This window comes from Coregonus clupeaformis, chromosome 34 (genome assembly GCF_020615455.1).
Source record: "Coregonus clupeaformis isolate EN_2021a chromosome 34, ASM2061545v1, whole genome shotgun sequence".
Taxonomy (NCBI): domain Eukaryota; kingdom Metazoa; phylum Chordata; class Actinopteri; order Salmoniformes; family Salmonidae; genus Coregonus; species Coregonus clupeaformis.
The window spans coordinates 5,603,749-5,626,590 of NC_059225.1; the positions used below are offsets into that span (position 1 = coordinate 5,603,749).

Below are 22,842 nucleotides of genomic sequence, written 5' to 3' on the forward strand. Positions count from 1 at the left end.
AATCCGGAGTGCGAGCCATGCTAGTCCAACGTCCTGATTGCCAATGATAAAGCAGGAAGGCTGATGGGTGAGTCTGCATCTTTTACTGGTCCTCTTGACCTGATTACCAGAGAGAGGGGGGCCACAGGGCTGGCCACAGCAGGCCCACTCTGGAGAGGCTTGAGTCGTCATTATTGGGGAACGGAAATTAGGCCCTCCAGTGAAAGTGCTTCTGTAGGTGAAAACATGAGCCACTTGAAAAAGCAGCGAAATTCTATCCATAGAAATTGTGCGCAACTCTGTTTCTCTTGCATATGATTTGAAATGGGTTTGTAAGTACGGTGAACGTTATCAGACTGTGTGATTCTTCTCCGTGTTGATAAATCTAAATAAACGGACGGACAAGGTGTGACTAAAACAAATGAGTGCATATTCACTAGAAAGGGAGGGTGTATATGCCTTGTGGCCCTCTTCTTTCCTCAGATCCCTACGTGAAGATCCACCTGATGCAGTAGGTTCTAACCTGGCCCTCTCTTCTTTCCTCAGATCCCTATGTGAAGATCCACCTGATGCAGTAGGTTCTAACCTGGCCCTCTCTTCTTTCCTCAGATCCCTACGTGAAGATCCACCTGATGCAGTAGGTTCTAACCTGGCCCTCTCTTCTTTCCTCAGATCCCTACGTGAAGATCCACCTGATGCAGTAGGTTCTAACCTGGCCCTCTCTTCTTTCCTCAGATCCCTACGTGAAGATCCACCTGATGCAGAACGGGAAGAGGCTGAAGAAGAAGAAGACGACAATCAAGAAGAACACCCTCAACCCTTACTACAACGAGTCCTTCAGCTTTGAAGTGCCATTTGAACAAATCCAGGTAATGGTGTTGTATATCCCCATGCACGTCTTGGGAGTTATCCATGTTGTTGAAGCTTTAAGAGTAGATCTAATTGATCTCAGTCATAAACCACCAAGTCAAGTTTTTTTTAAGGATACTTAAACTAAGACTTTGAGCCGAGACAAATGACATTGTGTTCACAGCTTGTGGCTACTAAGAGTGATTTGGTGGCTTAAAATTAGCTTGTGAATGTGTGCTCATTGGCCTGTACAGATAATCAGTCTCAGGCTCTATTCATCATGGGCCCGATTCAGACGTAGTAAATGTATGCCTTTCCTACGCACTTCTCAGTCGTTGGTATTCAGACTTACCTAATGCAGGCACGTAATGCGCTCTACAGGTGTGTCTACCTTGCGCACACTGAATAAATGTAATTCAACTGCTGAAAACCCTCCCACTTGCTGGCCAACAGATTTTCTTGTGGAGTTTTCATTCAATTTGGTTTCAGTACATTTACTTTAAGCCATTCCTTTAAATACGCTGTACCCTTAATTCAAATTGTGTCGACAAACTAAAATACATCGAAAGAACGGGTTCAGAATATAGGGATCAATGAAAGAAATCCATCTAAATATATGCACATTCGTCTCCATTTCAGCACCAACTGGTAGTTAAAAAAATACTCTGATCTTGTAGATTAGTTAAGCAAATGTAGGGTTAGGAAAGTATGTATGAATCATGTAAAACAGGTTTGGAGAGCATTTACGACCCAAATATATTGATGAATTAAAGATACTGTGATTTGATTCATCCTGAAAGTTGAAATATTCAAGTTCAATCCATGAAGTATTGGAAGGTGGAAACAGGTGTACAATAAGGCTTGAACAATAGTTCTATAAATCTACCCTGATCCTCACTAATCATGGAACTGTATGATAACTGTCCAGTCATGGTGAGCCGTGCTGCCAGGCTCCAGGTTTAAACTGCTACATGTCGTCTGAGTTCCATAATGACTCAAATAGGCTACATGTCCCAAATTATTGCAGAATGTTAGCCTAATATGATCCCCTAATGCTAGCGACCCTCAGGAACAACTACACGGACATGGCAGAGGAAATAAAGGTAAATGGAATGGAATGATGCAAACAAATGTAGGAAACTAACACCCAAGTGACAGTTATAAATGTATGTGGGTATTACTGACGGTGGCTCCCAATAGTGACTAATATTTAACATGATAGAAATTGTAAAATAAAACTGCAAAAAGCCCGGTATATAATTAAAACATTCTAAAGCGCATACATCAACTCGGCAGATTCGGCCCTACAAAAAGCCTATAGCTTGGTTCTCATATCATGTTGATATGATTTTCAGTTTGCTTCCATATGACTGGTTTAATATTCGTCTCCATGAATTATAAGGACAAATCATCTAAAACAATTGCTATGTGTATTTACAACCCCCTCTCCAAACGGATTACTCATTTACCTAGCTCTTATCAATAGCTCTTATCCATTTATAAATTACAGTGCATGGAGAATGCTGTTATTTCTATCAGAAAAAATAAAGTACATGCTTTTCCCACTTGGAAGCGGCAGGTTCGATCAACCTTATTCATGGTTTCTTCGCACACAAAGGTGTTAGAATTATGAGGGAATTAAGTCAAATTCAGAATGCAGCGTATCTGTAGACACACCTCCGCCACACCTTCATTTCGTTGATCTCCACTCCAAACGAATAGCGTGTGAATAGCATGCTGTTCTCATGCTTAAGTTCAAGGTCAGAATACTAATAGAGAGAAAATGCATAAAAACGTGGGTCGGAATTCCCCCCCATTTGTATTCTCATTAAATGCCTCAATTTCACAAGTTTACAAGACAATTGCACAGGGGAGTGGTGAGAAGTAATGCAATTCTCAACACATCACTGATTACATGCCTTTGGCGTACGATTACATTTGAACATTGAAATATCTCTTCTTCACAGTGGAATTCAGTACATTTTTGATTCGGTGCAATGAAATGTATATAGAGTACTGTTTAGTATGGCGCTCACACTGTTTGACCACGATTGAGGATAAATGGCATTATGAGAAAGCACTTTAAAGATACTAGGTCCAGAGAATTATAGAAGATAAAGTCCATGCAAATTGTGCCAAGGGGGAATTATCTGTGAGCGGGCGTCAACACGCCAGGCATAAAAAAGTAATTACCTCAAATTGATTTAGCACTTCACAGCTCAGAAACCACGAGTTTGGTACCACGTGCCTCCATTTCAATTCGCAGCCTAACCCTGCCTTGCCTGTGAGGATGCCAATCAGAACATCCCATACACACTCATTGGAGAGAGAGAGGGGAGACAGTGGAGGAAGCCTATACTGCTAAGTACACCCTGCCGCCACAGAGTGGCCTTCTCCATAAAGGGATAGAACAACCAAATACAAATGTCTCTGTCATTGTGAAACCTCAAAAGTGATTTTGGGGGGTCAACTATCTCTTTAAAAGCCACCTGACCCCAAGTATGAAAAAAAAAAAAGATAAGAGCGTCTGCTAAATGACTAGAAATCTAAAAATCTAAAACTGACAGTCTGAGGGACTTGGTGCAGCGCTTCATTACATGCTTTGGGGGAACAGTGACTCGGCACCTACACAGGTAGAGCAGCTCCTCTCTCTCATGTGGATCGAAACTTAATCAGAGCTCTTAGTGTGCTGATTCATATTCCCTTCCAGCAGATGACGCACGGGTCATCCCTCGTTGCTGAGACACTTTTAATAAACACATGCTGAGGCTGAATGGTTGACCTCTGAGTAAGCTTACAATCTGTTATGCGTTTGACTCTGGAATGATTCAGGCCCGGTCTTCAAATGGTATCAGCTGCTAATAAGCACTTAGGACTGGCTCTTCGAAGGAGCATATCCCTCTTCACCCAAATAGGCCACTCTGTTAGTCAGGAGCATTTGACAGGGTGGCAGTTACACCCACTTGTCTTCTAATGGTACTGCTTTTGGTATTTGAGAAATTAGCCAAGGTTGATCTGTAGGTCGCCGAGCAGAGCCTTCATCGTTGTGCTCAATAGAGGAGGTAGGCTGTCTGGGGCCTTGACACATTATTACCTACACATTCTCTGTTACTTTGGGTGAATACTGGGTGCTCAAGAAAACTTCTCAGCACTACACAAATCATAGAACTTCCATGACTATAGTCTGTGAGATTGAAATGTTACCAGTACATTATTTAGTTACCTGTACAGTGTGTGTATCCTCCAAACTCATCATTTCTTCCATTCTCTTCCTTCCCTACTTTTCCCTTACAGAAAGTTCAAGTTGTTGTAACTGTTCTGGACTATGACAAGATCGGCAAGAACGATGCCATCGGAAAGGTCTTTGTGGGCCTCAACAGCTCGGGGACGGAGCTGCGCCACTGGTCAGATATGCTAGCCAACCCCAGGAGACCAATCGCTCAGTGGCACGTGCTGAAGGTGGAGGAGGAGGTGGACGCTCAGCTCTCCACCAAGAAATAGGCAGGGCCCTTTCAGCACCTGCCCCATAGGGCTCTTTAGCCAGTATGTGTAAATATCTCAGTGATATATGGGTCCATCCACCGTCAAACCAATCCCGCCAACACCCTTCTTTCCACCAACTCCATACTACTTGTCTTATCGCCCTCTTTTGTAACTGTTAATGGTTCTTTCAAACCCCTAGGCCCTGACATTCAGATTTGTGTTTCTATATGTCAGGTTGGGAGTCCCTGCCCCTGACTATGTTGTCCATCTCTACGCCCTGATTCCCCCTAACCAAATGCCCCCTTCTTTTAAGCAATATTATCTGTATAGATAGCGCATGACTGAAAGACATTTATTGTACCACAGTTGTATATATCAGTCTGCAGACAAAAATTATTTCTAGTTTATGTTGGTATGTTGTTACCCGTTTCCTAATCTATGTATATCTGGATGTTTTTAATAAGATGTTCTATTTTAAATTATATAAATGCAGATATAGGAGAGCCGATATTATATATTACAGGATAAAAAAATGGACCTTATTGCATTCTAGAAGAAGAAAAGAATTCCAACCTGCAAGATGCTAGTGGAAGTATAGTCACATTGTAAAGGACGGTGTCTGGCTTTATGTTTACTAATGAACCATTGCAGAAAAAAATAGAAATACACAGAAAACAAAGAAAACTAGGCCGTTAACTACTATGGTTTCATGGGAAAATATATGCTGCTGGATAGTATACAAGCACATGGTTTCTTATACGCCTTTTTATACAAATTTCTCAATCAGAGGACCTATTTGTTTTGTTTGAAACACAATGTTTTGGAGAATCTCTCAAATCGATGCAAACCGGTTAGCCTTTTTCCTTTTCCTTAAGCAAGGCACCACCTTGTGACACAGTCAGTTACTTTTAAGTGAAATAGGTCCTCATTTGAAAGGCCATCTTTTCATTAAATTATTTTTTATTTTATTATTTTTTTACAGACCGGTTCTCTTAAACCCAAACGACTATTCCGCCAACCCCCCTCGGAAACTGACCCCATATGAAATAGAATCAAGCAGTAGCCATTGTGTCCTTATGCTTGTGGAACAATATTTGTTAACTGCTTACTTTCAATAGCCTTGTTGTTGGAAATGGATTATGTTCAGGACATTGGAGTCTCAAGGTCTCCAAAGATGGAGTAAAGAGTTGGGATTCTAAGCTTTTAGATGACTATTTTTTAGATAAATTCAGCGGATTTTTTTGTAAACGGCATGATTTTTTAAACAATATTTGCTAAAGGCTGGGACGGGGGAGATCTACCAACACCATGGGGCTGTCTCTTATGATAAGATCCCCTTGCCTTCAATCTATTTAATCTAGATTAAAGCTGAAGTGAGTGATTTGATGGGTCAGTATATGATTTATGTATTGACTGAAAGTAAAGTGAGTTTCTAAACACTGCCATTTTCAGGGAGGTGACAAATGTATACTAACCTTCTCTCCATGCACACTCCCACTAGGTAGTGATCGTAGCTTTGGTTTATCGGAAACAATGTATTTGGCTGCACATGGTGCCCTAAATAGCAGTCTTTGCTTTGTGTTGCCTTTTCACAGTTGTAATAGAGCTAGCCATGTTATACTGCCCATCATACTTTCTATACGGCTACTGTTTTGCACTGTATGTCTTTGAACCGGCAATAGCTTGTTGACTTCTTTACTCTATGTTGACTGGCTTTATTTAAGGATGCTCAATGCGCAGGGGAGCTTCTGTCCAGGAGCCCTACTGGTTCTTGGTATTTACTGAAAGGAACAGTACATGAAAGCAACAACCACATACTGTATCTCTTCTTTGAGTCAACAGTAGTTAGACAGTTTTCTATTGTTGGCTCTCAGTACAACACCAAGAGAACAATGGTATATAAAACAATAACTTTAAAAGTGAACGGTCTGCATAGGTGATAATATTTGTCTATATGTCCTTTACTACGGGTCCAACAAGAGTAACAAGTAAGACGTTTGAATCCATGAAATCCATGAAGTCTCTTATCTTGGAGGAACCTAGCATATACTGGATGCTAGCTTCAGGAGTAGTTTCTAAATGTTTTCAATGTTATTGTGTAGTTGATAGCACTATTATGAAAAAGCTATTTGTCATTCCATAGGCGTCTCTGAGGACAGCTTTGTGTATCACTGTGACTGCCGTGCGTGCTTAGAGGTGTAGACTTTATCAGTAGATAGTGACAGGTTTGTTCTGTAGTGATGTTGTACTGCCATTTCCCTTCCACGTGTTGAGAGAGTGCGTGCGTGGCATCGTCTTTTCTACTAACTGTGGAGCGGCTGGTTGGTTGATTGACAGGGCTATACACAGGAGTTGTAGAATGGTTTATGGGAGAGCGAGAGTGGTTGGATTCACACAGCATTTCGTTGAGCACTGTGCAATACTTGTATGTTCATCCCATAGTGTTGTGTGGGTGGTGTTTGCCCGAGAAAAAATGAATATTTAAGTTGACTCCTATCAAGTCAGACGTATTCCTCTCCAGTGATATGGTTAGGACACAGCACATGTAGATTCTGTGGTGGTTGGAGCTTGACATCTCACATCCTTTTGTTTAGGGTTCCCTCATACAGTACCTTGCAAAAGTATTCATCCCCCTTGGCGTTTTTCCTATTTTGTTGCATTACAACCTGAAATTTAAATGGATTTTTATTTGGATATCATGTCATGGACATACACAAAATAGTCAAAATTGGTGAAGTGAAATAAAAAATATAACTTGTTTCAAAAAATAAATAACGGAAAAGTGGTGCGTGCATATGTATTCACCCTCTTTGCTATGAAGCCCCTAAATAAGATCTGGTGCAACCAATTACCTTCAGAAGTCACATAATTAGTTAAATAAAGTCCACATGTGTGCAATCTAAGTGTCACATGATCTGTCACATGATCTCAGTATATATACACCTGTAAGCGGCAAGCGGCACCATGAAGACCAAGGAGCTCTCCAAACAGGTCAGGGACAAAGTTGTGGAGAAGTACAGATCAGGGTTGGGTTATACAAAAATATCTGAAACTTCAAACATCCCACGGAGCACCATTAAATCCATTATTAAAAAATGGAAAGAATATGGCACCACAACAAACCTGCCAAGAGAGGACCGCACACCAAAACTCACGGACCAGGCAGGAGGGCATTAATCAGAGAGGCAACAAAGAGACCAAAGATAACCCTGAAGGAGCTGAAAAGCTCCACAGCGGAGATTGGAGTATCTGTCCACAGGACCACATTAAGCCAAACACTCCACAGAGCTGGGCTTTACGGAAGAGTGGCCAGAAAAAAAGCCATTGCTTAAAGAAAGAAATAAGCAAACACGTTTGGTGTTTGCCAAAAGGCATGTGGGAGACTCCCCAAACATATGGAAGAAGGTACTCTGGTCAGATGAGACTAAAATTGAGCTTTTTGGCCATCAAGGAAAACACTATGTCTGGCACAAACCCAACATCTCTCATCACCCCGAGAACACCTTCCCCACAGTGAAGCATGGTGGTGGCAGCATCATGCTGTGGGGATGTTTTTCATCGGCAGGGACTGGGAAACTGGTCAGAATTGAAGGAATGATGGATGGTGCTAAATACAGAGAAATTATTGAGGGAAACCTGTTTCAGTCTTCCAGAGATTTGAGACTGGGACGGAGGTTCACCTTCCAGCAGGACAATGACCCTAAGCATACTGCTAAAGCAACACTCAAGTGGTTTAAGGGGAAACATTTAAATGTCTTGGAATGGCCTAGTCAAAGCCCAGACCTCAATCCAATTGAGAATCTGTGGTATGACTTAAAGATTGCTGTACACCAGCAGAACCCATCCGACTTGAAAGAGCTGGCTGACTTTCAGCTGTAATTGCTGCAAAAGGTGGCTCTACAAAGTATTGACTTTGGGGGGTGAATAGTTATGCACGCTCAAGTTTTCTTGTTTGTTTCACAATAAAAAATATTTTGCATCTTCAAAGTGGTAGGCATGTTGTGTAAATCAAATGATACAAACCCCCAAAAGGCAACAAAATAGGAAAAATGCCAACGGGGATGAATAATTTCACAAGCCACTGTAGATCCAGCATCAGAATAATTTTCAGGACATATTGGGATAGGGAAATACCAAAATGTGACACACACACACACACACACACACACGGAAACATTTAAATGACCCCTCACCCTCTGAAAGTGCATATGTACATATTTTCATCATTGTCCAAAAAGTAATTTATTTATCATATTGAAATGGTCATGATTATTACCGAAACGTATCACATCTTGTCATGATAACTTCATCCATCATGGTATCAACCTGATCTACTATAGTATATCTAATTATGATTATTTGTATTAATAAGTTATGTTTACAACCCTGTTGAAAATAATTTTATATTTGAAATGAAAACTCTGAGTGTACAGTATGGACTGTGTGTTTGTGGTGATTACTTTAACTGTGAGAATAGTAATTGGCACTTTTCTTTAATTGTTGCAAAAAAGTGTTGATTTGTGTGTGTTTATTTATTTAAATACCCTATTGGGTAGACCTTCCCCGGATAAATAATACAGTCCAGAAATGTTGAACATACATTTAATCACAGCATGTATGTCACCTAATCAATTACATTCCCTCTTGAACTATATATTTTTTCATTTAACATATTTATTATGCATCCCTTAACTCATGAATTACAAAAATGCTTGTTTAAATAAAACAAGGATAAAACATAGGCTCAGTATTTGAATGGAACGAGCAACTCCATAGGGGTATGATTAAATCACTAAAGAAAGGCTGTAATCAATATTTAAAGGGGAAGGAAATGAAAAGGATTCAACAAAAGAAATGGAAAGCGTCAAACGCTTGAGGGCGGACACTACAGTAAGATGCAGCATTACAGGATCAGATTGTGAGGTGTGTAACTTACCACAAGAAAAGCCATTCGCTGCAATGCAATGCTACTCTTACTGGTCCCCCTGCTAAAGCATGGAAGCAAAACCCCTCACATCCTATTCAAGAAAAGCCCATACATCTCCCTGTGTGACCAGAAACATACAAGATTCTCTCAAATGACGACAACAAAAAGCCCCTCTAACCTTTCAAGACAAAGCTGTGTAAAGTATTAGAATCTGATGCTGTAGAAAGATCCTAGTTGCCTTTGTGTATATCAACTGCCTGCTTGAGTATTTTATGTGTTGACATTTTCTCTGTAATCTTGTAGAACTGTTTGGGGTGTTTTTTCCTGCCATATCGCTTGCAGTGATAGCGAGCTGACAGTTACTGTGTATACCTTCATTTTTGATGAGGTGTTTTACAGTTTTGTTTCACTTTGTGTAGTGATTCACTCTGTGGAGTTTTCTGACTGTTGTTATATAACTTCATATACACAAATGATCAATAAAATGGTTTTATTTCCTGTTGATACAGAACCTTTTCAAGTGCTTCTTTTTTTTCCGGATACTTGGTTGGTTCACTTACCAACTTTTTATGTGAATTTTGATGTGTGAGCAGATAATACTGACATTCACATTTTAGACAACATGCCTTCATCAGCATAAGAATAAGAAGCATTGAGTGCATTGAATAAGAAACATTGAGTGCTTATAAAGCCTAGATTTATTTTCATAATGAGCCAAATATATTGGTTTTCTACCCAAAGTTGCAAAGGAAATGCTGTGATCTATTTAATAAACACAAGAGACCAGAAAAATTGATAAAAGAGTGTGGCGGTATAGCAGGAACAGCGGAATCTAGTGGTCAAACCTGGTAGATTCACACTAAACAATGCAAGCGACTTCAATCACTCATTCTTTATTAGGGGGAAAAAACATCTCCAGATTCACAGGGAATACATTACATAGTATGGAGAAGCAATACTACAAGCCACAGCTTCATACTACTTGTCAAACATAGAGAACTGATACTGGTTCTTGGGGTGGCATTGGCGTGGGGTATGAAAAATGTATGCACTCACTAACTGTAAGTCGCTCTGGATAAGAGTGTATGCTAAATTACTAAAATGTAAATGTAAATGTAGGGGGGGTCCGTGGGTGGCTTTCGACCATTCCTTTGGATTCCTCATGTCTAAAGCATTGCTAGAAAGTATGTTAGGCACTATATTTATCGAATATTATATGAACCCTATACACTTAAATGGTCAATTTGGATGCAATCAATTAGCTTAATTTCTCAGAGATCCAATTATATTTCAACAAAATAATGTTGCATGAATGCTAATCTTATGTGTTTCTAACAACATAAATTATTTCAGAACAATCTGAGATGGTGGGTGTCAAAATCCTTTCCTGTGCTTTTTGAGATGGAACGACCATACAATCATTCAGACATTATCAAATGACTAATAAAGAGAACGTGAATGGGTACACACATTGTGAAAGGAAGCAACACATACCTTCGGAGTCTTCATCCAGTATACTTAATACATTAGTAACATTACTACAGTAGCAGTTCATATTTTTATTGCCGGGACAATGGAGATCGAACCCATATTTCCTGATCTGAACATCTGCAAAATGTACCCTCAACGTTATCCACCAGGAGATCTGAAAGTGCATTCTCAACCATATTACTGCTCCACTTAAAATTATTTCAATATAGCCCAGGAATACTCTCAGATTACTTAAGAGAGTATAACTTTCACTCTGAATTGGTGATAGAAATAGATTGCATTGAATAAACCTGGGTTTGGTGTGGTTTAAATGGTTTTGTTCTATATGAATAAAATGATTTGATAACTTCCAGCCCCTTATTTAAGGAAACTTCTCTTTGCATTGGATTTGAACCAGCAGCTGTAATGTGGAACTGACCTCTTAGGGAAATACGACATTGTAATGCTTTTTTTAACCACCATTGCCATTCTAGCGAAGGCTCATATCATATAGCCTAGTTCAGAGCATGCACAGATCAGCTGGCTCTAGTGTTTATGGACATTTTCATACTCTCCCTGTCCCAGTCTGTCATCCCCACTTGTTTCAAGACGACCACCGTTGTTACTGTACACAAGCAAGCTAAGATAACTGAACTAAATGACTATCGCCCCGTGGCACTCACTTCTGTCGTCATGAAGTGCTTTGAAAGGTTAGTCAAGGATCATATAACCTCCACCATACCCTACAACCTTGACCCAGTTCAATTTGCATACCACCCCAACAGATCCACGGATGACACAATCGTTGCTGCACTGCACACCGCCCTATCCCACCTGGACAAGAGCAACACCTACGTGAGAATGCAGCTCAGCGTTCAACACCATAGTGCCCTTGAAGCTTGTCACTAAGCTCAGGGTCTAAACTCCTCCCTGTGCAACTGGGTCCTAGATTTCCTGACGGGCCGACCCCAGGTGGTGAGGGTAGGCAACAACCCCTCTGCAACACTGATCCTCTACACGGGGGGCCCCCCAGGGGTGTGTACCCAGCCCCCTCATGTACTCCCTGTTCACCCAGTGTTGAATTCAAGTGTTGTTGCAATTCGCCTAGTTTCCAAGAGGGGCATAACTGTGGGAAGCAATGGAGTCAACATGCAATTCAATATTTGGAAGGTGTTCTTAATGTTTTCTACACTCAGTGTAAGTCAACTATAATAAGTCAACTATGATAAGCCTGGGACACCAGCCTTAACCTCTGAGCCACTCTAGTCTACACCTCTGTTACCTCGACTAACCTGTGCCCCCGCACATTGACTCTGTACCGGTACCCCCTGTATACAGCTTCGCTACTGTTATTTTACTGCTGCTCTTTCATTATGTTTTACTTATCTATTTTTTATTTAACAAGTATTTTTCTTAAAACTGCATTGTTGGTTAAGGGCTTGTAAGTAAGCATTTCACTGTAAGGTCTACACCTGTTGTATTTGGCGCATGTGACAAATACAATTTGATTTGATATGTAGTTGGCAAAAACACAGAGTCTATTCTTGGCTCCAGCCGTTTAGTATGGTCACAGAAGATCAGGGTTGGGGAGTAACTCATTACATGTAATCAGTTACATGTAATGTGATTACATAAAAAAGAACTGTAATCAGTTAGGTTACCAGCTAAAATATTGTAATCAGATAAGCGATACTTTAGAATAACTAGATGATTATTTCTTGGAAAACTTTTAAATTCAGTTTAAATTCAGAAAGGATGTTTACGAGAAGAAAAACACCTTTCTGTTTTCTCAATGACATTAAATACAACATTGAAAAAAGTTTAAGTTTGTTCCACCTGAGCGAGTCTGGCCACAAGTCAGCGAACACTGTGATGACACACCAAATGCGTTTGATGGATAATTTTTGTTTTCTTCTAATGCCTTTTAAGGGTAAAATAATCCAAAAGTAACTGAAAGTAATCAGATTACGTTACTGTGTTTGAGTAATCGAAAAGTTATGTTACTGATTACAATTTTGGACATGTAACTAGTAACTGTAATGGATTATATTTAGAAAGTAAACTACCCAACCCCGCCAAGACCTTGCATGTCACAGCTCTGTCCACAAGATGGAGACACAAGACCCTTTTTACACAATGATTTACATCTGCATGATATTCTTTTCTACAAAAACTTGGGCATTTGGAGTGAAGTATGAATGTTGTTTACTGCTGAGGTGAGGTCCCTCTGTTAGAATGGTGGTTTGTCCATCAAAGTATCAGGTAACACGTACTATTTAATTCAAATAAGTCAATTAAAACCTTTATTAGTGTACTATTTATCATCATTTGCTTACATAGTTTTTCTAAATGCATGCAGTGCACTCTATATCAGCACAGGGCCATCCATTGACTTTTAAAGGCCCTGATATACACAAGTCTTTGCTGCCATCTACTGGACTTGACTGCTATGTCAATTGGCTCCAGACATATCTGTATGATAGAATCATTAGAAATATCCATCAAATGAATCAACATAGCTTAAAAGGCAATTCCACCACTTTTCAACCTCATTTTCATTATCTCCAGCCTGTGTCTACATATGTAAAATCGGTGCATTTCTATGTTTTGTAGAAAAATAAAGTTAAAAGTTCTACCCGATGACATCATCGTAAAAAACTCTCATTTGTAAAAAAAAAAAAAAAAAAAGACAAGAAAAAAAGAAAAAAATGTGATGGCTATTCAGCATCAAATGCGACTCCATTCATTGTAGCCAGACAGGCATGTTCAAATCAGTTTTCATGCAAAGTCATGGGTCGTGCATGGACTCTTATTTTGAAATGCATGTTTAGAGCTGCATGTAGAACTGCAGAAATGAGTGCTAATTTCTTATGACGCGTTCAAAACATATGTGAACTCGTGCTGCGTTCAAAACAACTGGGAATTCGGGAGAAAAAAGAACCTAAAGAGTGGGAAAAATCGTTTTGGACGGTCATCCAAATCGGGATTCGGGACTCTTTCTAGAACTCTAACTTTCCGACCTTAAGATCACCGACGTCATGATTTGACCTCGTATTTTTTCCGAGTTCCCAGTTGCCTTAAAAGCACCACAGTCAGTACTTTGACAGCGCTACGGTTTGTCCTCGGAGAACAGACTTTTCGCTGTTGCCTTGTAAGGTACCAAAAACAAGATGCTCTCTTACATCATTGGGGTAAGTATAATTGCCAGCTAGCTAAATATTATATTGTTGCATTGCTTAGGCTCAGCTACAGTTGTGCGATTTGACAGTGCACAAGGAATCTATAACTAATGGTAGGCACGTTAGCTATGGTTGGCTAACTAGTACTGTAGCTAGTTACATATCTTCGTCGTTAATCATCAAGTTTGTAATCCACTGTAGCTGTAGTAAGTCATATGGTGTATATAGTAAACTGTCATAACTACCTAGCTTGATAACCAAAGCGTTTGATTTGCCACTGTTATGGAGATGTTTGGGCGTTTAGGTAGAAGATAACTAGCTAGCTTGTCATGCAACTTGCTAAGCAACCCTCTCTATTCGCAGTGGTTTATTTGTTATGGAGCTAGACAGTTGGTTCCCTAGTTTATGTGATTGACAATCGGATTAATTTCTGATCAAAATAGCCAGCATGGAGATCTCTGCACGCTTGTCAAAGGAGTGCACGCCACCATGTCGTTATTGAGTTAGCTAGCTACTAGCAATGGAACGGTGGTGAGCGCAGCAGTTTGGTCTAATGGAGTTTCCCCAGTGTTCTCTGACAAAACCACTCCCCTAATTTTAGGTAAACATTGCGCCTATCCATTATGACTAAACTATTTGTCAAGTTCGGTGTAATTGCACACTGACTGATGCATTGTATATCAGTACAAAAATGAGGTATATCCTAGTAACTGTTAAACACCTGTTTTTGTTGACATGTTGGTACAGTCAGTAACTTTCCCCTCGCAATCATGGCTGCAGTCTTTACAATGTTCAACATGTAAAGATCGACATCTTTATTTCCACAATAACTTCAACTGAAAAGGCAAACCTTCCTTTCACATCTCCGCAGCTCATTCGAAGCAGTATCGACAACATCATCAACCTCATCCTGAGCCTCTTCCTCTCAAAGAAGAAACCTGCCATCACCCTAGAGGACCCCAACATCAAATATGCATTAAAGCTGATAGATAAAGAGGTACGAATTCTGTGTTGTGATCTGCTTATTATTACTATGTGCTGTGGTGAAACCATGTACACATTATTAATTTAATAGAGTGAAAGAAAGAAAAAACATTGGACTAAGAAATAAAATGAGTAACAATTGTGTGACTAGATAAGACATGTTTGATCTGGGATGCCCAGTGCTGTTCTAGGAAGACTTAGGGTAATTCCATGAAATGGAGTGATGCTCAGACTCAGATTTTTCACTTTAACATTTATGTAAAACAAAAACCAATGATTGCAAAGTTAAACAAACCATACAACTATGCACAATGACTACTTTTTTAACAATTTCCACACCCCAAAAAACACATTTACTTGAACAACAGTGCAGATGCAATATTTGGTAACATAATGATCGCACAAATCGTCATTCTGTTATCAAATGTTTGCATCTGCACTGAGTTCTAAGCTTTGTTTAACTTTGTAATCATTGTTTTTTTGTTTGAGTTTCAGCATCACTCTGTTGCTGTGGAAATGCCCCTTACCATTAATGGAACTGCACAAAGACCAAACAAATAAGTTAGGCTGGTCTGTCACAAGCCCCTCAGGACTTGGGCTGGGCAGCTGCTCCATTGCTACAGACTGGGTTTTCTCCATTTAGTGCAGAGGTCAATATGCAACCAGTCTGGATTATAGTTTGAAGTCATTGCTCTTGTACAGACTGCTAATGTGGATGAAGGCTAACAGTCAGTCAACTGTGTGGTTTATTCAGGGTTATTCAACTCTCACACAGTGGTCCGGAGCCTGCTGGTTTTCTGTTCTACCTGATAATTAATTGCACACACCTGGTGTCCCAGGTCTAAATATAGCCCTGATTTAGAGGGAAACAATGAAGAAAAACGCAGTAGAACTGGCTTCGAGCTCCAGAGTGGAGTTTGAGGGATCTATATCATGTCAGCGTTTTGTGCAGTTGTGAAGGACTGTGTTGTGGTTCTCACAGATCATCAGTCATGACACAAGGAAATTCCGTTTTGCCTTGCGGGAGAAGGATCATGTCCTTGGGCTTCCCATTGGTGAGTACATTCAATTGATGTAGCTGTTCAACTTTTCAGCATTTATATGAAAACACTGTTAGACTATATAGCATAACATGGAATGTATTGCTGGTCTGAATCAGAAATCATACAAAAATGTATTGTATCTGTTCGTAGGGTTGTCTTTGCGCTATCACGACTCCTCTTCATTTGTGGCCACAATACTTTGTGACTATGTTTTTGTACTCAGGGCAACACATATTCCTATCTGCCAAGCCGGACGGAGTCCTGGTGGTCCGACCGTACACACCTGTGTCTAGTGATGACGACGTAGGCTTCGTAGACCTGGTAGTCAAGGTACAGAAATCATCTGAAGAAGCTTTCTCAGTACTATAATTCAACCTCCATCTCCTCAACCAGTTTTCCCAACAAATGTTCTTCTTGCTTCCCAGATTTACTACAAGAACGTTAATCCAAAGTTTCCTGAAGGTGGGAAGATGAGTCAGTACTTGGAGAGCCTCCGGATTGGCGACACCATTGATTTCAGAGGGCCCAGCGGCCTGCTGGTCTACCAAGGAAACGGTGAGTCATCACATTTGCCCGACACTGCCACTGTGTGGTAGACAAAAGGACAACACTTAAATAATACCCTGTTATGTATATGTAGGCATTGGCTGAAATTCTGTTTATAAAGTGGTCACTGCTCTGAGCTAGGTCAATGGTGAAGAAGTGCATGCAAGCCACACCTTTACTAAGTTGGTTTCTTTACTGGGTGTTTCAACAGGGGCTTTTGCCATCAAGGCAGAAAAAAAGGCGGAGCCTGTGATCAAAACCGCCAAGCAAGTGGGCATGATCGCAGGAGGGACCGGTAAAACTAATGCCACCATGCTCAATCTGTACATAGCAGAATGGCCATCTGTGATTGGTTGACATGTGTTCTATTGGATCCTGTTCCCTCAGGAATCACTCCCATGCTGCAGATCATCACAGCTATAATGAAGGATCCCCAGGACCAGACTGTGTGTCACCTGCTCTTCGCCAACCAGGTGAGTTAACACCGCTTTCCTCATCTGGATTGAATCTAATGTCAAGGTGTTCAAACATGGGCTAGTAGTCCCTAATACCTTCTCTATCCTGTTCTCCCTCAGACTGAGAAAGATATCTTGCTTCGACCTGAGTTGGAGGAGATCGCAGCAAATCACCCAACCCGATTCAAGCTGTGGTTCACCCTGGACAGGGCACCTGAGGGTAAGAGATGCCCATAACTACTATTTTGTTTCAGTGAACATGATCTGATATAGGCAAATTCATGTTTGTTTCCCATGTTTAAGAACCTTGTCTGGTCCTGAGTGACTTAAACTTTAACGTCTCTTTGCTCATCAGAGTGGGAGTACAGCCAAGGCTTCATCAGTGAGGACATGGTGAGGGACCACCTTCCACCCCCCGGAGACGACACTCTCATCCTCCTGTGCGGACCCCCTCCCATGATCCAGTTTGCCTGCAACCCCAACCTGGACAAAGTGGGCCACGCCAGCAGCCGGAGGTTCACCTTTTAAAGGCCACCCCAGGCGAGGGGTTCCCCAGGGCTCAATGATCCGCTACACCCAACATTTATTAAAATGCTCTTGCATCAGCGCTTGATCATCTATTGAAATCATTTCACTCATCCTACAGCAGAATTGGTGTGGACCATTTTCTGTAATTTGGTGTGCAAAACCGAATCCTGAAATGAGTGGAGTCCAAAGCATTTTCTGTTGATCAGTGATTTCTGATTAAAAGGTTTATCATTCTGAATTTAATCATTGGTAGTTGGAGGGAAGAGTAGAAAACATATATTTGTTATTTGAACGTTCCTCCTGTCAAACTAATTGTGACATCAACAGATACCTGTATACTGAACAAAATATAAATGCAACATGCAACAATTTCAAAGATTTTACTGAGTTACAGTTCATAGGAGGAAATCTGTTAATTGAAATAAATAAATTGGGCTCTAATCTATGGATCTCACATGACTGGGCAGGGGTGGCATAGGCCCACCCCTTGGGTGCCAGGCCCAGCCAATCAGAATGAGTTTTTGCCACAAAAGGGCTTTATTACAGACAGAAATACTACTCAGCACTCCTCCGACGATCCCGCAGGTGACAAAGCTGGATGTGGGGGTCCTGGGCTGGCGTGGTTACACGTGGTCTGCGGTTGTGAGGCCAGTTTGACATACTACCAAATTATCTAAAATGATGTTGGAGGTGGCTTATGATAGAGAAATTAACATTCAATTCTGGCAACAGCTCTGGTGGACATTCTTGCAGTCAGCATGCCAATTGCACACTCACTCAACTTGAGCCATCTGTGGCATTGTGTTTTGTGACAACTGCACATTTTAGTGGCCTTTGTCACCAGCACAAGGTGCACCTGTGTAATGATCATGCGCTTTAATCAGCTTCTTGATATGCCACACCAGTCAGTTGGATGGATTATCTTGGCAAAGGAGAAATGCTCACTAACGGGGATAAACAAATTTGTGCCACAGACATTTCTGGGATCATTTATTTCAGCTCATGAAACCAACACTTTACATGTTGTGTTTATATTTTTGGTTCAGTCTGGTTTGTGTAACTTGACTCTCGAGTGCCTTAGCAATTGTAATACTTTTTTTTGTATGCACAGCTGAAGACATGACCGTAATACTGCTCACTTGCATCCAATGCAAACTATTCCTTAAAGTAATGTATAGCTTTGCACAATATTGTCATTGATGTACTTATTCCATACAATATTCATATTGTTGCAGAAAGATTCTCATTGAGTGTGACTACTAAAAGGGGGGATATCTTGAAGCTGTTACTGGAGTCTTTCCATGTGCTTAAATGTGTCTGTTGCTTACATGTCCTAACAGCACTTGAATTACAGTTTCATTATGCAACACGTTTGTTATATACATTGAGACCAATAAAATACAAATGCAATAAGTTGGTTTAAAGTCTGAGATAGCCGTGGTTACCGCAGAGCAATATGACTCTTCACACCACTTAAGTAACCAAGTTAAGATTGTTTTTTTAAACAAATTTGTATTTTGACCAATCATATCAGGATGTGAAAAGATCTAAGCGCAGCCTTAGTGAGACATGGGACTGGCAGATCTCTAGTTGCCGGGTTGAACAAATGTGATGCATTGTAGTGGCTATGTTCGTATTTAATGAGAAGAGGTTGTGGGTTCAAATCCCATTTCTAACTCCATGTCAACATACAAAATAAGGAGTCTCTGGCTGGTGTAAGGATCTCTCCCCATAAGCAAGTGCTCAAGAACTCATAGTGAGACCTTACCTTGATCCATAGCTCCAGTCAGCTGAAAAGTGGAATAAGTAGCTATAAATAAAAATACTTCCACAAGTATCTCAAAAAGGGGAAATGTACATAGCTCACCCATCTGTTATAGGCTAGTATACACATACAGTCACATGCAGCCCATCATTTTTTACCATATTCGTTTTTATTGACAATTCTTTACAAAAAAGATGCATAGAAACAGTACACAGTACATAGTGTTCACTGATATGGTTAAGGCTTGCATAACGATATCATTGCTTTGTGGTAATGTTTACATTCTAGAACGTTGGGCTTCCATGTTTAATGTTCCTAAAATTCATGGATATTATGACAAATTCAACAACATGACAGGACAAACCAAAGTAATTATATTGAATTAATTTGGGACACATTAAACAAAACATGCAGATAGTAGCATCAAATGAGAGGACAACATGGAGAGGAAATTATAATTATGGATTAAGGTTAATGATTTAAAGGTAAAGTACAGGGACTCAGTTGTGGATATTCAAACAAATATATAAAAACCAGTTCTGTAATACAATACATCTATGGTAGTATAAAGTAAATGCTCCAATGTTGAATTCTCAATTAATGCACTACATTTCGACAACAAATAAGTACAAATGTATAACTTCACTCGGGAATGCAGAGAGAGATCGTAAATTGCTTGAAATGACAACGACGTAATAAGGCCAAAAGGTGGTCTCACAGGTTGTAGAAGAGAGCTTATCAAGGTGGAGGGGTTCAGGGTTGGATGTTGGCACAGTTTGTTCCCATTCACAGCGCTTCATTAGGTTTGCATGGCGACGCCAGCGAGGGCCAATGATGTGTATAAACCCTGGATTGCTGATGCGATGTAATGTCCAATGAGAGGCTTTGAAGCCACCGGTCAGCCATATTGGTACTCATCAGAAGGAGCACTCTTCAAATCATTCCTATAGAGTTCTACAGTATTTCAATAAAATGTTTAAAGGACAAAATTACATTATTATTTATTGTAGTGGGGACAGTATCATTAGTACTCCCTTGTATTTTTATGTTCAGTTCACATATCATTTCAAAGTATGCATTAAGGTGCCTAATAGAATATACTTGTCAAAAACAAAATGTAGACATTAATAAATGCATTTCTATAGCTTCCTAAATCTTTTTTACAATGGAGGAGTACCAAAATGGCTGCGTGGTGACTGCAAAACAGCGCCCCCTGTCAGTCATCTAAAGTTTATACATATCACTGGCGGGGACCCTCCCTCACACGTTGGAGTCGTCATCGGTGACGCTGGCCTCAGGGGAGCGAGAGGAGACCTCGCTGAAGAACTCAACCTCCTTCAGCATGCTCTGAAACACGCAGGAGAAAACACAACACACTGAAGTCACACAGGAGAACGAGGTGGTCAATAACAGTGCCAGAAGAGAGCCATGGTTGTTTTGCTAGTGCACAGCTCGCTGAGAGGCTCTTGTCAAGTGATTTGATGTGTGATCATGTGAGCATTTTAATGACTTCTTACTGTCAGGTTGTCGATTTCCTCAGAAAATGCTCCTATCTGCCTCACAGTCCCTTCCGAGTCTTCCATCTAGAAATACAGACAGTGTTCAAGAGCACTTCACATGGAAAATGAAAAGTAAACATTAAAACGCTATCCTCGCGGTACCACATTCCACCCTCTCATCTGTTCATTGGAGTGATCTAACCTCACTTAAAGTATGATCAGTAATACTTTTTAAAAAGTTAGTGCCTCAGTGGAAGGGGCTACGAAAACACACATAACACTACCTATATCCATATAGGTAACACATTCCCTGAAGTTGAAGGGGTTAATGGCAGTCCCCTACCTGCTCCAACTGGTCCAGGTCGTCCTCGTAGATCCTCAGGCCCCCCTGGAAGCTGCTGTTCTTGGGAATCTCCACGTCCATGGGGCACACGTACTCCTCGCTGTCCTCCTGGCGCTTCTTACGCAGCGTCCCGAAGCCACCGAACGACAGCCTTCTGGGCTGGAGGAGGAGAAAGGATGATGGGAGAGAGTCAGTCAAATGGGGACAAACAGCTGTGTGCCGATAGTGTTAAAAAGCAGTCTGTCCTCGCCTCCTTTTCCTGCTGACCACTGATCTGATCTGATCTGACAGGACAGGACAGGCGAAAGCAATATGGCAAAAACCTATCCAGTCCATTCACACAAGTGGTCACGAGGCCAACTTCGAGTAGTGAGACACAGCCAAGGACACTGATCAGATCAATAAACACTGATCCCCAAAGCTCTGTATGTCTAACAACAAGATGATGCTTTACCAGCTGTGTGTTGACCCTACCTTGACCTTGGCGGTGGCAGTGAGCAGGGTGTAGTCAGGGTTCTCCAGACACTCCTGTTTGCTGCGCTGGGCCGCAGAGCCGATGAGCAGGTGGAAGTGGGTGGCCAGGTGGCGGCGCAGCAGGGTCTTGTTGGGAGGGATGTTGAGCAGGAGGGCCAGGGACTCCACGTTGAAGCGAGGCTCCAGCACCTGAGACAAGGAGAGATGGAAATGAAGAGACAGACAATGTATGTATATGCTGATGAAGGCATGTGTTCCTGAAATTAGTCAGTGGCAAGCCAATTCAAACGTAAGACTTTTCCCTCTCACCATGACCCCCCCGTGCACACCACTGCCCCTCAGGTTAGGAGCGTACTCAGCCAGGTCCACTGATCTCAGCCACTCCATCACTCTGTGATTGGTCCACTGGGAGATCTCCGCTGGAGTGATGTTGTTCTGCCGAGATAGTTTTTATTAACACCAGCTTAAAAAACAGAAAAGTGTCTCTTTTCCCTATACAAATAACACCACTGAAATGTAACTGAACTGGTGAAGTGAGAGATCATGTGTATGGTGGATATGAAAGCACAGGGAAAGAATGAGAGAGAGAGAGACTTTATTTATTTAGTTGTCTCTAAACCGTACCTCGTCAGAGGGTCGTCGGCGGAGGCAGTTGGGCTCGTAGAAGTTGAGCCGGAGGACCTGGATGGCTCTCTTGATGCTGAGGTGGTGGAGAACACTGCCCACCTTTAGAGACAGCAGGTCATCCTGAAGAGGACAAACACATACACTTCTCAGTCAGGAGAATGACTACTGTCAATCAATTAGAAATAAAGTACACTAGACCTACAACATATGATCACACAAAAGCAAGGATTTTTTAAATTTAAATCGAATTTATTCATCCCCCCTGACACTGATTCTAAATGATTTTAGCCATGTTAGACCGACTATTGCAATTTGAAACTCACCACAGTCATGTAGTGTAGCATTCGCCCATCGACCCTCCCCTCTTCAAACTGGCTCTTATACTGGGGCAGACCAATGTCATCCAGCCATCCTGAGAAACACCAAAACAAGTCAATCACAAGTCACAAAACAGAAAGGTTATTCCATTTTTCGTTGTTAAGGCTTCATTGATAACTCCGAGGCGGTGGTCAGTGGTCACTCACTGGTCACCCAATTGTGGTCCAGTTTGGACTTGCCGCAGTCCTCGTCTGATCCCAGTGCCTGGAGAGCCAGCTGCAGCTTCTTCCTGTGTAGGGGGTGTTTGATCCCCAACTCCTGTTGCCACATAAACATGTATGAGTTGTTTAAGACATCTCACATACTGTACAGT

At 41.1% G+C, this 22,842-nt stretch overlaps 3 protein-coding genes across 7 annotated transcripts in view; 2 read left to right on the forward strand and 1 right to left on the reverse strand.

The window, feature by feature from the left end:
* LOC121579052 (synaptotagmin-1) overlaps positions 1-6,159 on the forward strand; it is a 217,987-nt gene extending 211,828 nt beyond the window's left edge. For all 4 annotated transcript variants that reach the window (XM_045210379.1, XM_045210381.1, XM_041893318.2 and 1 more), the window contains 2 exons: positions 715-848; positions 4,123-6,159. In XM_045210379.1, the coding sequence (XP_045066314.1) occupies positions 715-848; positions 4,123-4,329 (341 nt within the window). In that variant the 3' untranslated portion in view covers positions 4,330-6,159. The remainder of the gene's footprint in view (positions 1-714; positions 849-4,122) is intronic.
* A 7,419-nt stretch (positions 6,160-13,578) lies between these two features.
* LOC123482488 (NADH-cytochrome b5 reductase 3-like) lies at positions 13,579-17,522 on the forward strand. The gene is made up of 9 exons (XM_045210382.1): positions 13,579-13,899; positions 14,759-14,884; positions 15,854-15,926; positions 16,138-16,244; positions 16,340-16,469; positions 16,672-16,755; positions 16,848-16,933; positions 17,036-17,135; positions 17,271-17,522. Exons 1-9 carry the CDS (start codon positions 13,879-13,881, stop codon positions 17,441-17,443), a joined length of 900 nt encoding a protein of 299 aa, XP_045066317.1. The 5' UTR covers positions 13,579-13,878; the 3' UTR covers positions 17,444-17,522.
* A 1,833-nt stretch (positions 17,523-19,355) lies between these two features.
* LOC121579054 (liprin-beta-1-like) overlaps positions 19,356-22,842 on the reverse strand; it is a 40,082-nt gene continuing 36,595 nt past the window's right edge. For both annotated transcript variants that reach the window (XM_045210384.1, XM_045210383.1), the window contains 8 exons: positions 22,676-22,787; positions 22,475-22,563; positions 22,149-22,271; positions 21,834-21,959; positions 21,525-21,713; positions 21,051-21,209; positions 20,726-20,791; positions 19,356-20,555 (listed from right to left, as the gene is read on the reverse strand). In XM_045210384.1, the coding sequence (XP_045066319.1) occupies positions 20,469-20,555; positions 20,726-20,791; positions 21,051-21,209; positions 21,525-21,713; positions 21,834-21,959; positions 22,149-22,271; positions 22,475-22,563; positions 22,676-22,787 (951 nt within the window). In that variant the 3' untranslated portion in view covers positions 19,356-20,468. The remainder of the gene's footprint in view (positions 20,556-20,725; positions 20,792-21,050; positions 21,210-21,524; positions 21,714-21,833; positions 21,960-22,148; positions 22,272-22,474; positions 22,564-22,675; positions 22,788-22,842) is intronic.

Bases quoted from the DNA above. Each gene is read 5' to 3' on its own strand.
- LOC123482488 (XM_045210382.1), top strand. From the start codon at position 13,879: ATGCTCTCTTACATCATTGGG. The intron at 16,245-16,339 runs GTACAGAAATCA...CTTGCTTCCCAG, and splicing joins TCGTAGACCTGGTAGTCAAG to ATTTACTACAAGAACGTTAA. The intron at 16,470-16,671 runs GTGAGTCATCAC...GTGTTTCAACAG, and splicing joins GCTGGTCTACCAAGGAAACG to GGGCTTTTGCCATCAAGGCA.